The sequence below is a fragment of the Hylaeus volcanicus genome, chromosome 8, assembly GCF_026283585.1.
Source record: "Hylaeus volcanicus isolate JK05 chromosome 8, UHH_iyHylVolc1.0_haploid, whole genome shotgun sequence".
In the NCBI taxonomy this organism is placed as follows: Eukaryota; Metazoa; Arthropoda; class Insecta; order Hymenoptera; family Colletidae; genus Hylaeus; species Hylaeus volcanicus.
In genome coordinates this window covers 15556470-15570441 of record NC_071983.1, presented here as the reverse complement: position 1 = coordinate 15570441, position 13972 = coordinate 15556470, and the positions used below count along the sequence as shown (strand labels likewise).

The 13972-nt window shown below is 35.3% G+C and overlaps 4 protein-coding genes across 16 annotated transcripts; 2 read left to right on the top strand and 2 right to left on the bottom strand.

Moving 5' to 3' along the window:
• Positions 1-611: 611 nt before the first annotated feature.
• Positions 612-3796, bottom strand: LOC128881262 (casein kinase II subunit beta). Of its 6 annotated transcripts, none has more exons than XM_054132144.1 (5): positions 3665-3796; positions 2562-2637; positions 2015-2117; positions 1566-1965; positions 612-1469 (listed from the first exon to the last, which is right to left on the bottom strand). In XM_054132144.1, the coding sequence occupies exons 2-5, from the start codon at positions 2631-2633 to the stop codon at positions 1361-1363; spliced, it is 684 nt and encodes a 227-aa protein (XP_053988119.1). In that variant the 5' UTR covers positions 2634-2637; positions 3665-3796; the 3' UTR covers positions 612-1360. The 6 variants fall into 6 exon arrangements, with proteins under 6 accessions (XP_053988119.1, XP_053988117.1, XP_053988120.1 ...); XM_054132142.1 differs by lacking the exon at positions 3665-3796 and adding an exon at positions 3142-3583; XM_054132145.1 differs by lacking the exon at positions 3665-3796 and adding an exon at positions 3142-3199 and having other exon boundaries at positions 1566-1947.
• Positions 3067-9809, top strand: LOC128881258 (delta-aminolevulinic acid dehydratase). Of its 8 annotated transcripts, none has more exons than XM_054132132.1 (10): positions 3978-4339; positions 4438-4453; positions 4526-4791; positions 4876-5102; positions 8064-8114; positions 8185-8311; positions 8610-8757; positions 8823-9042; positions 9130-9362; positions 9446-9809. In XM_054132132.1, the coding sequence occupies exons 3-10, from the start codon at positions 4526-4528 to the stop codon at positions 9731-9733; spliced, it is 1560 nt and encodes a 519-aa protein (XP_053988107.1). In that variant the 5' UTR covers positions 3978-4339; positions 4438-4453; the 3' UTR covers positions 9734-9809. The 8 variants fall into 8 exon arrangements, with proteins under 8 accessions (XP_053988112.1, XP_053988107.1, XP_053988106.1 ...); XM_054132131.1 differs by having other exon boundaries at positions 3978-4349; XM_054132130.1 differs by having other exon boundaries at positions 4319-4453.
• LOC128881261 (E3 ubiquitin-protein ligase RNF14-like) lies at positions 5360-7146 on the bottom strand. Its single transcript, XM_054132138.1, has 3 exons — positions 6058-7146; positions 5827-5994; positions 5360-5745 (listed from the first exon to the last, which is right to left on the bottom strand). The coding sequence occupies exons 1-3, from the start codon at positions 7048-7050 to the stop codon at positions 5533-5535; spliced, it is 1374 nt and encodes a 457-aa protein (XP_053988113.1). The 5' UTR covers positions 7051-7146; the 3' UTR covers positions 5360-5532.
• A 420-nt stretch (positions 9810-10229) lies between the features above and the next one.
• LOC128881255 (endoplasmic reticulum chaperone BiP) lies at positions 10230-13888 on the top strand. The gene is made up of 6 exons (XM_054132118.1): positions 10230-10373; positions 10968-11111; positions 11209-11629; positions 11714-12079; positions 12162-12565; positions 12651-13888. Exons 2-6 carry the CDS (start codon positions 10990-10992, stop codon positions 13303-13305), a joined length of 1968 nt encoding a protein of 655 aa, XP_053988093.1. The 5' UTR covers positions 10230-10373; positions 10968-10989; the 3' UTR covers positions 13306-13888.
• Positions 13889-13972: the final 84 nt, after the last annotated feature.

Below are 13972 nucleotides of genomic sequence, written 5' to 3'. Positions count from 1 at the left end.
CTTTTAACGTAAAATGCAACTCATTTATTAAGGCAACTTTTCCGAAAATTGCATGCACTCAATTTACGGATAAGCTTTCTTTTACAGATTTCGTAAAAATTAGATTTTTTAAAGATCTTGTATTTTTTAGGATATTTTTATTAAATCATTAAAAATTCTAATTCACTTATGTATATAATATTATGCAACAATAAGTTAATATACAATAATGGAAATATATATATATATATAATAAAAAACACGAAAATTTACTCGTTCAAAAGTTCTTCAGAATTTAATATATAATACAATGGAAAATATTGTCATTCTTTAATTTTGTATGTAAACATTTTTAAATAAATTACGCCTTAATTAAAATTTAAATTACAATACTCGATAAAAAAGAAAAAAAGAGAAAGTAATAAGTTTAATGATACATAACTTATCCGATTTAACGCAAACAATTTTGAACATTTATAATAATTGTAATACAAAAACAATTGTATTAATGATTTCTATTTTTCTATATTAAAATATACACTGCCTATGTTAGATACATGTCGTATTCAGAAAATGTATGGAATTTCTTTTCTGGTCGCTAAATGTTGCACATAAGTCTTCCAAGAACTGCAATAGAAAACAAGATTTTACAGAATAGTATGCAGTCTTTACTTTTAAACTTGCTCCATATCTTCTCATTCATCTGAGCTTTATTAAGATAAATCATGTATAAATAAATTGCTTCTTTCATAGTTTACGTTCATATTATTTCATAGTTAAATTAAATATTTAACAAAGTATCAATTCTTATGTCGTTTCCTCTGTTTGAAAAGTTAATCGGTATCCAATGCTACCCGTTCCTCTAAATCGCGATCAACCTTCAACTGTGATCTTCCTTACGCATAGGAACTACTTGGCAGCAATCCTGGAGATGCGAAACTCGTCTAACAGATACAATCTATCCACGAATCTCCTCCGCACCCTTACACACTAGTAATTATCCTAAGTATGCATTTCATCCTTTGTTTTAATGGACAAGAATTGATGTAACGATACAATTGATTTTCAACACGAAATAAAAATTGTTACTAAAATTGAAATAAAGACGAGCATGGCGCTTAACGAGCATTACAAATTTGATATATCACTCTTTAATCTTTTCGGCATACTATAAATACCGTGGAAAAATCCGAAAAGTATAGAGTGTCGCACTTAATCTCGCAAACGATGGATGGTAAACGAAACGATTGACGTTTCAGCGCCTTGCTAAGATGTGTAAAGAGCGATATAAAAAATAATATTTTATTTAATCCTTAGGGACGAAATTAGGAATTGTATTATGTTTAATGAAAAAAATGTTCTAGACTATGTCGTGATGTTTTTAACGTTTTCCATTATTGTAATTAGCAGCCCGCAATGGTGCTTTAAACGTTGATGCAGACTGTTGCTGAATCTGGTATGCTAGATGATGAATTTTAAAGCCGTATAACCTGTTTTAAAAATATTTAATTATTCATTTAATTTTATAAATCTATCTTACGTATATTATATTTAGTATGTTTCATGCAAAAGAAAAAACTACTTACCTAGGTATAAACTGATTAACTGGACGTTTTGGTCGATACTCTGGATGAACCATGAAAAGCATATGTGGAAATCCTGTTCCAAAATATGCTCCATCAGTGTGATGATGTCGCGTGCTTTTTGGCGTGTAAACATCCATACATTTAGGGCAATAACTTTTGACCATAGATTCCCCGGGAACATCGCTAAGACCTAACGGCAACATGGGCTGGGCTTCGCAATAAACACGTGGACAATAACCAAAGTCACCGGCTTGATATTTTTCGATCATTTGAGCAATGCCACGATTGGTGAGAATATAACGAGCATGGATCAACCCGTAAAGCAATTCTGCCGCTTGTTCAACTAATTCCGACTGATTCGGGTGACCATCCAATTCATCATCTACGACGTAATAAGAGTCTTAAAAGCAATTTTGTTGTTTATCGACTATGTACTAATAATTAATTACCAGGTTCTAGATCGAGAATCATATCTAACGCTTGTCTATAATGCGGTACTTGCTCGTTTAGTCCAGTCAAATTAAACTTATCTTGGATATAATCCTCGTCGACCTGCAAAAATTTTACGTTAACCTCCGTAAATAACACAAGAAATACATAACATTCTTTACGAGATCATACCGCCTTAGAAGATAGAAACTGCGCTGTGTTTCGTAAAAACAAAGTATTATATGAACTTCTATAATGCGATTACGGATACCGCTTTCGGCAATCGAACATAGAAAATTATGTTATTTCTCTGCACCTACGGTATACTTTTCTATCCAAATCGAACTCAATTTATATTATTGCGACAATATCAACCGTACGTTTCAAAGATTACTCTGAAGTTTGCTACTCCGCGCGTATCAAAAATAAAAGAAAGAACAACAATCACAGCAGGTCCAGGTGCGAACACCAACGGAGTTAACCTCGAAAGAACAGATTAGGTTTCGTGGGTGCAGGATGTATCAGAAACGATAACACGAGATATCTGAATGCAACGAGCGTGCTTACCTCGCAAAAAAACTCATTGCCCCTGAGGTTGCAAAACCACGAAATCCAGGATACCTCCTCGGAACTGCTCATTTTCCTGTGGACGAATAAACAACGGTAGAAAGGATATCCCTTTGTTAAAGACGGTCGCCTCGCCGCGTTAAAAGGACGCAGGGCGCAAGGCGCGCGTGTAAAATGATGCGTGAAGATGCGTGCGCGAAAAAAGTTCTCTCGATAGCTGGGTGTTTCAGTATTATTTCACACACGTATATACACGTCGGTGGACTCGGTGCACGCCTGGCAATTGGTTAGAAAGGCGCCAACCAGAGAACGAGGACGATGACGGAGACGGGGGATGGGGGGTGGGGGGGTCGTTCAGAGAGCAAGGGGGAAGAGCAAATGGAGTTTTCACTTTACTAGGCAAGATGCTCGACGTTACGGCCTGTCCGGCGAATTCACCTACGTTTCCGTGGTCATTGCTGCTTCGTCAACTGATTTTCAAGCACGGCGTACAGTCCGACACGGCCAGGAAGCACATTACTCGAGAAAAAGCCTCGCAGGACGAACGAAAACCCAAAAATAAACAGCCCTTACGGCTTACCTTTTGGTGCTTTGATTAGCCACGCTTGCTCGTCCCGACGATGTAGGTAGCGCTGTCGTACTTCATTCTATCCGCCACCTTCCGGCTCTTTCTCGCGAATTGCTCTTATACCTTTCAACTTTTATTTAATCATTTTCAACCAGAGATCAGCCATTTTTATTAGATGTTAATTCAATTTTACGAAGCGTCGAATAAACATCAAGGCGATCGAACCCTTTCGTTAAATTATAACGAGCATCGTATTACGCGATCTCGAGTTACGCGGTACTGTCTGTACTACACGTCTCCTTATACATGTGTTATGCATGTATGTGTATGAATTGTATTATTTTATTGTTGTATATATGCATCTAATATTTATTCATGTGTTCATATATCGAATAAAGTTTTCCTTCTTCGGTTTATTTTTCTTAATGAAATACAAATAGGTCCGTTCCTAAGTTTGTTACATTCGTAAACAATTGTTTTTTCTTTTTATCGAGGAAGTCCAAATGAAAGTGAATTTTGAGAAACGCTAACTTACCGTATCGGAGATTTCGTAAGAGCACGGTTGTTCGTTTCATCGACCAATAAACGATCGATGCGTTTTCCAATGCACTATTTCAGTCCCAAATACTTTATAACTTATTATTATTATTATTACTATTATTATTATTATTATTATTATTATTATTATGCTTCGGTCGAAATAACACAAACAGTTCTACGGTTTATTTTTCTTTCAATTCCGATAAAAGCTTATTAATCCGTCCAAGTCGTAAGAATTTAAAACCGATTTGCATATTACGCTAACATCACGTGACTTGCTTGCTTGCTTCTTAGCAACCTCAAACAACGCGAGTAGCAATAAAATACAATCGCTATTGAGAAATTTTTTTCTTTCAACTTTGTTTATGCCGCACGTTCGATCACGTTCAAAAAGTGCGATAGTACCATATTATACTTAAACGAATGTTTGATAACATGTTAAACGTTCTCGAGATCTCGTCTCGTATTTTATCTATGTTTACGAAAACATGGATATCGGATTTTCTCTGACTCATTTGCTATGAGTAAAAAGCAATCAGCATAATGAGAAAATATAACAAATAAATTAACTTCGTAGCAAATCAGACATTTATGGAGTTGGAAATGTAATCTAAGTGATATGTCAACGAACTGTAAATAATGTACAGTGGAGTCATTAGTGAATAACTGGGTAAAGCTAGGTGGAGTGCAGAATGTAGAAGATAATTATACATACATTTTCTTATCAGTTTTAATAATTCTTTTTAATTGTAATTTATGTTGCGGAAGGTTTACATCGGTTAAGGTACGTGCAACCTGTAACAGATGTTTTTACCATTGTTACAGTAATTAATTTATCCGGCACAACTACTTTCAGATGCATATATGGTTTTGGTTTGGAAACAATTTAGGTAGTTTCCTTTTACCAGGGTATAATGTTGTCACGACAACAAGCCTAGTTTGCACCTGTTTGGGTTTAACTGCGCTTGCTATACTGTACGAGGGTATGAAGATCTTGCATATAAAAATACAACAAACTACTATGGTCCTCATACAAAATCAAACAGTGAGAACGTCTGAAAACTCTTCCTTGTTATTAAAAATATCCTCGCGATCTGTTAAAAGGCAGTCTTCTTTACGTTGGTATGTGATATTCCATTGCTTTGTAAATTAGGTATGTAAAATAAGGTTATTTACTTTAAGTTGACATTATATGTTCCTTCTTAGTATACGTTGCTCCACTTGGAGTTTTCAAGTGTTTCATTGGTTTATACATACGGTTCTTGGGTATATTTTAATGTTGGCTGTTATGACATATAATGTATATATTAATATCGCTATCGTATTGGGAGGAAGCCTGGGATATTGGATTTTTGGTCCTAAACTTATAGAACTTAACATGGCACGATTTTATAAGAGACAAAGATTATTGGAATGTGACAAAGAATGTGCAGGTAAAACTCAAAATATTGTTTAATAAGCTTCTTAGATATTTCACAGTATTTATGGTAACTTATAGATAGCATAGTAAATCATCAAAGACCAGGGTCAACAGTGTCTATTGTCGCGGAACAATTAGTAACAGAAGCTACTGTTGAAGTTCACGTACCAAGGGATGCTTGAACCATACTCTGATATGTATGTCTCTAGTACCATGAATAGCGATTTACTATTTATTGATATATGAACTATTTTATTTTATATACACATATTGTATATAAGTGGAATAAATAAATTGTTATATTAAAATTATATCGGTTACAAAGAAATTAGTTTTTTGTTTGGTTCCTGTAATACTTACGCTCGTTTGACAATACAAAAAAATCAAATTAACTTTTCTGGTTTGTAATTATCTTTACATCTATAAAAATGTATATTGTATCTTTACAATTGGAAATTATTTTCCTCGCTTATTTCAAATAAACGTCTGTAACATGAGTTATTTAGAGATAAAAAGTGCTCATATGGATTCTTCGAAGTGATGTGCGTTCCACACAGCCAGCAAAAGTCAGCTTTGCAATGAATACATCTCATTTTATTACATCCATCAATTTTTACAATCATAGTTTGACAATTTGGACAAGCTTTAGCATTTTTCTATAAATCAAACCATTGCGTTATGTAACTTAACATCAAATAAATTGTACATTTAGTATATATTTGCAACTGAAAACATACCTTTAAATATTCTTTTGCTAAGTGGTTTTCTACAACTCTTTGTATTTGTTGTCTCCCGTATTTTTTTCTCAGTAATTGTTTTTGGTCGTTATTAGCATTTTTATAATCTTCTATTAGCTTTTTTATTCCCCTTGATATTGTAAAACATGGTTCAACTCCATGATATACCTAATACACAATTTATTGAAAACGATTGGCTTTAGCCTGTTTGTCGAAATATAAAATACATACCTTGTAACAATAAATGCAAAAGGCATAATCGCATTTGCTACAAATTGCCAATGTATCGTCAGTATTCAATACGAGAGGACATTGACATGAAATTCGAGGGCAACAAATAACATCATTCATAGATTTTAATGTTATTTGCAATAATAAGCTTTCGTACTTTGAGAATAGATCTGGACACAGATCTTTGATGTCATTAAATGCTATCGAAAAATTACAATTAGAACCAGGACATGTTATATCGCCTATGGTACCCTCATTAATTGTTATGGCAATATATTTCTGCATACAGTTTTTGCAGTAAATATGACTACAAGTTTCAAGTTTGATGCATTCTTTTCCTCTGAATTCTTCAAAACAGATAGTACACATGCTGTAATTTTTTTCAAATTTAAGCGTACATCGCTGTTTGTGATAATTTATTAAAAATTGTACCGGATCGGAAAATAATATACTGTGTACAGCTCGGATATCATTTTTGAATATTAAATTCAATTCAAAACAACTCGACAGATTTTTATATATCATGGATAAATATGAAACATCTAAATCATCTTTGATGCGAAGAAAATTAAGAAGATCATGTTTTAAAAATTCAAACCATAAAAATAATATTTCTTGTCCCCTGTTGTGTAGCCATATCTCGTCTAATTTTTGACAAATAAAAGATATTTGCCAAGGAGAAAGCCACGAAGATATAATATAAAAATTTGGTGGATTTCTAGAAGGGTAATCATCAGGTAATCGTAGATACATCCTAACAGGTGGTAGATATTTTATAAAATAGTTAGAAGTCAAATGAAATTCAGATTTTTGATCTTCTTTATAAATGTTTCTAAGCCTTATTAAACCATCCCTAACATTAGGAAAGACATTATAATAACACTGCATTATACCTTCCTTTACATAGGAAAATTCATAAAAGTTATAAATATTCGAAAGTATTAACATTTCACTTTCTTGTCGATCTTGGTTACATTTTTTTTCTTGTAACATTTTTTATTATAAGGCTATAAGCCCTCTGCAGTTCTTTGCTTTGTCTTTATGACTGTTTCAACGACGTATTGGAAATCGTGTTTATATACAGGGTGTCTCAAAAGTCGGGGAGGAGCCGGAAATGGGGGGTAGCTGAGACGATTCTGTACAACAATTTCCTTTGCAAAAATGTCGGATGGGGCTTCGTTAAGGAGATATTAAGAGAAAACCCCGACCAATCAGAGCGCACGTAGACCGTTCGAGCGGCCGCGGTAGCGAAGGCTACGCGCTAGGCGGCAGCGTCAATGTCCTTCGATACACGTCGAGTCACTTGTTCGCGTACAAGCGCGGCCGCCAGCGCGTAGCCTTCGCTACCGCGGCCGCTCCAACGGTCTACGCGCGCTCTGATTGGTCGGGGTTTTCTCTTAATATCTCCTTAACGAAGCCCCATCCGACATTTTTGCAAAGGCAAAAATCTCCCCGACTTTTGGGACACCCTGTATAGTATTGTAGCTAATAGCTACATTCATATTTCATACAGTAGCGCGAAATTGTGAAATAATTCCCGTTATATATAAATAACCTTTATTTGTAATTACTATGGAAATAAATTGGTAACGGGATTAATCTATATAAATTTAAAAAGATAAACATTAGAACGAGAATAGTTTCTCTACGCTTTAAAATTTGTTGATAAACTATGCAAATATTTTTACCTTATCACGATGACAATCAACTCTACAATTGCAAGTGTTAATCGTGATTTCGAATAAGATATATATGTATATATATATATGCGATAATATATCAATAATAAACGAATTATCTATCGTACAGCGGCTCTTATTTGTCCAGAAATATAAACAATTTAAAAACAGGTGATAAATTCATAGAATAGAAGCAAATTTATAGTTTGCGGATTCGGTTCTTTCAACTAGAGAAACTTATCGCAAATAATTAAAATTATTTATTATTTATTTACGGAAAAAGAGCGATTAAAAATGTATTGACATTGCACATGTTTTAATGTACAGGTGATACAGTATACGTAGTGAAAGGGCGCACCACAAGTTACAAAACAAAACGTTTGTAGGTTTGTACCATAGAAAGTCGTGATTCGTGATACAGATATAAAGAGAAATTAAAATTATTTAGAAAAAATGGGAGAGGTCACAGCCAAACATACTCTTCACAGCGGGATTTTTCATCCTATTTTACGTCAATGGCAATCACCAAATGTAGAAATTACCGTTAACAATCTTATGTATCCGATATTTATTTCGTAAGTATGATTCATAACCTACCGCTTTCGATTATAGTCATATATACACGCATGTGTATATTTATACATACGCGTTATGTTCATATGTGTTTAACTATGTGATTTATTCAGTCTTATCTAAATGTAACAAATTAAGTAAGCGAAAGGATAATTTGATCTTTTCTGAAAGTAATATTTTATGTGTTACATAAGAATTTAAATGAACATATCGAAAAATATTAAATGCATGCAAATTGTAGTTTGTAACATTTAACACATTCGTTTCTGTTTAGTCAATATAGATACTATATTTTTTCAGAGACGAACAAGATGCTAAAGATCCAATCGCTAGTATGCCAGGTGTCTATCGACATGGCATTAATCAATTACATAAAATGTTGGAGCCATTGGTTTCCAAAGGACTACAATCTATACTATTATTCGGAGTATCGAAACACATGAAAAAGGTAAATTGTATGTAAATGAAATTTTAAGAGAAATTCTTTTTAAAATTCTTTTATATTTTCCATAGGATCACATCGGAAGTAATGCAGACAGTGCTGAGAATCCTATTATACAAGCTGTACCTTTGATAAGGCAGTGGTTTCCAAGTTTGTTAATAGCATGCGATGTTTGTTTATGTCCGTATACTGTTCACGGGCATTGTGGAATTTTAAACGATGACGGGAGCATAAATAACAAAGCTAGTATTTTACGAATCGCAGAAGTTGCTCTTGCTTACGCGAAAGCTGGTGAAATTGTCGTTCCCTTGAAATATCTTTACCAACATTAATCGAAATACTGTGTATCGAAACATGTTTCATTTGTATTTTGCATAGGAGCGCAAATTGTAGCCCCATCCGACATGATGGACGGAAGAATAGGTGCGATAAAACAAAAATTATCAGCGGCTGGATTAGCGAACAAAGTAGCAGTTTTATCTTATGCCGTGAAATTTGCATCAGGATTTTATGGACCTTTTAGAGATGCATCACAGTCGGCACCCAAGTTTGGAGATAGAAAATGTTATCAATTGCCTCCTGGAAGTAACGGATTAGCTGCTAGAGCTGCTGTTAGTACTACTGTATATTCGACTTTCTATATACCGTTATTTTACTGTATTAAATTATATGTGCGAATATTTATCGATCGAAGGCTAGAGATGTTTCTGAAGGAGCCGATATGCTTATGGTGAAACCAGGTCTACCTTACTTGGATGTTGTTCGGCACACGAAAGATGCGCATCCGGAATATCCGATGTTTGTGTATCAGGTTTCAGGAGAATACGCTATGCTTTATCATGGCGCTAAAAATGGTGCTATCAATTTAGAAAATGTGTTAAACGAAGTTCTTCTATCTATGAGAAGAGCGGGAGCCGATTGTATTATAACATATTTTACACCATTAATTTTAGATATGTTACAACCGAAAAGCAAATATTAAAGATATTTGTATGTTTGACATGTTCATAGAGTTTTAATGGATATTTTTCGAATAAATTGTTAATAAAGCAACTAAATCGTGTAATTTTGTCAGCAAACAATTAATAAAGCGGTGTTGATAACGGTAAATACCGTACGTATATATACATATGGACATTTTTTAAGAAGACTGAGAAAAATGCAAGGTTTATATCTATAACGGAATGATAAAGCTTATTCGACAATATCTTTTTGTGGGTGTACATATACTTTTTTTTGACATTTGATAATGATAATTGTCTGAAAATATTTTCACGTGCAACGTGGCTGCGTGGCTCTTCTAGTCTAAAATCTAGAATAAATTCCTCCAATGGTAGATGTAGTCGAAATTTCCAGAAGTACGATACCGTTGCAACGTGGGCCTATCAATAGCAGCCAACTGTATGTGGATGGACCAATCCGCGTTTATCTTTCCGTTGGTACGGATAGTACGAGACCAATCACCGCAGGCCACGACGAAATCTTTTCGTTAATATCCCGGTACCATGATCGGTTTGTAGTCAGTCATTCCTGCTTGTTCCTGTTGTTCGTTCAAATTTGCTCAAAGTGATTACACATTTTTACTTTGTTAAAAAAGGAGTGCACGTATAATTTGTGATCTGGTAAGTATTCCTCACGCAGTAAAACTTTGTCGTTTTCGTAATATGAATGAATTACGAAAAATCACACTCGAGGCTTTATTGAGCGTCGATGATTCTTCATCTGCCACGTCTCACTAAAAAATTATAATTCACTCGAAGTACATTCGTTCGAAATTTAATTCGTTGCTTTTTCATTTTCGCGAAAGGTATTGGACGTGATTGTTCTGTCGTTTGCATTATTTTACGATAATATTTCAAATTCTCATGATTTCGTATGATGCAAGATGCATCGGAGTACACGTTCATCGAAATTAAATATTGTACGATTAAACAATCTTTATACATTAGATTAATTATATTTATTAACTATGTTTCCTTTTTTTGAAACGATCGTTTCATTTCGCTTAAAATTTTCATCCAAATTTTCAAAAGATTTTCTTACTGTATATGTCGCCGCTAAAATTTTTGATGGATAAGTTTCCTTTTGTTTACAATATGTATAAGAAAGTACGTGAACGTGTTTTACGAAATCTTACCGATTAAAAGTATTAGATATCTTAAAGACAATTCCCAGGGGTTTTAAACAATTTTATTGACCGCTATCTATTTTTTTAGGGTTGTTTTTATATCAAGAAAAATGAAGGGAGCTAGAGCTCTATTTGTACTGGGCTTGATAGCCCTTGCTTCCGCAAAGGAAGAAAAGCAGAAGGAAGATATTGGAACTGTCATTGGAATCGACTTGGGTACAACGTATTCTTGGTAATATAAAGAAACTGTTCATTTCAAAGTTGCTTTTGATAAAGATATAAGCGTCTATTCGACGAAGAAATATTTTCACGATATATAATTATTTCAGTGTTGGAGTTTACAAAAATGGAAGAGCTGAAATCATAGCTAACGATCAAGGAAACAGAATAACACCTTCGTACGTGGCATTTACCGCCGACGGTGAACGTTTGATCGGAGATGCAGCGAAAAATCAGTTGACTACAAATCCAGAAAACACAGTCTTTGATGCTAAACGATTAATCGGTAGAGAGTGGTCAGATACCACGGTGCAGAACGACATCAAGTTCTTCCCGTTTAAAGTAATTGAAAAGAATAACAAACCGCATATACGAGTGGTGGTCAATGGCGAAGAGAAAATATTTGCACCCGAAGAGATCTCTGCTATGGTTCTCGGTAAAATGAAGGAAACTGCTGAGGCATATTTGGGTAAAAAAGTTACTCACGCGGTTGTCACTGTACCAGCTTACTTTAACGACGCGCAAAGACAAGTAAGCGTACAATACATGCTTCTACAGAACAATTTAGATTTAATTTCAAAACCATATACCAATCGATTGCTTATATTCATTTAGGCTACCAAAGATGCAGGCACTATTTCTGGACTCGTCGTCATGAGAATCATTAACGAACCTACAGCTGCAGCAATTGCTTACGGCTTAGACAAAAAAGATGGAGAGAAGAACGTTTTAGTCTTTGATTTGGGTGGCGGTACTTTCGATGTCAGCTTACTTACCATCGATAATGGTGTATTCGAAGTCGTGGCAACTAACGGCGACACTCACTTGGGTGGCGAAGACTTTGATCAACGGGTAATGGACCATTTCATCAAACTGTACAAGAAGAAGAAGGGCAAGGACATACGCAAGGATAGCAGAGCTTTACAGAAGTTGCGTCGTGAAGTTGAGAAAGCTAAGCGGGCACTTAGCGTTAGCCATCAAGTATGTAGAAGCTTTTTAGTAATAATGCTTTGTTTGGGAAAGAACAATGTATACTAATTAATACCTTCTTTCTTTTACGTAGGTGAGGATTGAAATCGAATCGTTCTTCGAAGGTGAAGACTTCTCGGAAACTTTGACGCGTGCGAAATTCGAAGAGTTGAACATGGATCTTTTCCGTAGCACCTTGAAACCTGTACAGAAAGTTTTAGAAGATTCCGACATGAACAAGAAAGACGTTGACGAAATTGTACTTGTCGGAGGATCTACTAGAATCCCAAAAGTTCAACAATTAGTCAAGGAATTTTTCGGTGGCAAAGAACCATCTCGAGGTATTAATCCTGACGAAGCCGTCGCGTATGGTGCCGCTGTTCAAGCTGGTGTACTTTCCGGAGAACAAGATACAGATGCTATCGTGCTTCTGGACATCAACCCGCTTACCATGGGTATCGAGACTGTAGGAGGTGTAATGACCAAACTTATTCCCAGGTAAAAACATATTCTTCTCTCTTATCGACCTCGTTAAAATTATTCGTAGATACAAATGCGTAATGTATTTCCCTTTTACTTGCAGAAATACCGTAGTTCCGACTAAAAAATCACAGATCTTTTCTACCGCGTCGGACAACCAACACACAGTTACCATTCAAGTATACGAGGGTGAACGTCCAATGACAAAAGACAACCATCTTCTTGGCAAATTCGATCTTACCGGAATCCCACCGGCACCTCGAGGAATACCACAGATCGAGGTCACATTCGAAATCGATGCTAACGGTATTCTTCAAGTATCCGCCGAAGACAAAGGAACCGGCAACCGAGAGAAGATCGTCATTACCAACGATCAAAATAGACTTACTCGCGAAGATATCGACAGGATGATCAAGGATGCTGAGAAATTCGCAGATGACGACAAGAAACTGAAGGAACGCGTAGAAGCGCGTAACGAACTTGAATCGTATGCTTACTCTCTGAAAAATCAACTAGACGACAAGGAGAAACTCGGCTCAAAGGTCAGCGATTCCGATAAAGCCAAGATGGAGGAAGTTATCGAAGAGAAGATTAAATGGCTCGAAGAAAATCCAGATACCGATCCAGAAGAATACAAGAAGCAAAAGAAAGAACTTACCGATATTGTTCAGCCTATAATTGCCAAATTGTACCAGGGTGCAGGCGGTGGTGTTCCACCGACCGGCGGAGACGACGACGATTTAAAGGATGAACTTTAACTATAACTGATCAGTGCATATATTATTTGTCCTAATTTAGACTGAATTTCACAGTCTCTCGTGCAAGTGCTGCAGAGATTGATTGCCACGTCGTTGATACGTCGAGTATACAAAAGACTGATCGACGAGCGTTCGTTATTCATTAATTTGCATCGGAACTATACGTGGCGGTGATGATCATTCTTTGTATTGCTATGTAATGTATTTTGTCACGTAACATAACGGTCATTTTGATCCTCTTCATAAATGAAAAGAAACAAGAAGTACACTTAAGGGAAAGAATCGTGCTCTTCGGAGTAGCTTCTCTGATTTCTAGATAAGACTCCGCGCGTTAATTTATTTTTACTTAATTGTTTTATATGTTCTATTACATACATAATCGAATAACCAGTTGCGTAACTTACGTTACAGATTTTCAGCGTACGTGTGATTTAGAGTGATTGTTGGTGCAAATGGAGCATAATTTGCGTCTATTTACTGCCTGTAGAGAAACTACACGGTACTATGTACAGTATAGCTGTTCTGTATGAGTGAATGTCACATGTATCAGTATCACCGAAATAAACGTTTTTTCAATAAACCATACCAAAGAGATACGATACTCAATCGAAACACAAAAGACAAGAAAAATCTGTTTCCCAGATGGGTTTGAAACAAATTTTATTCG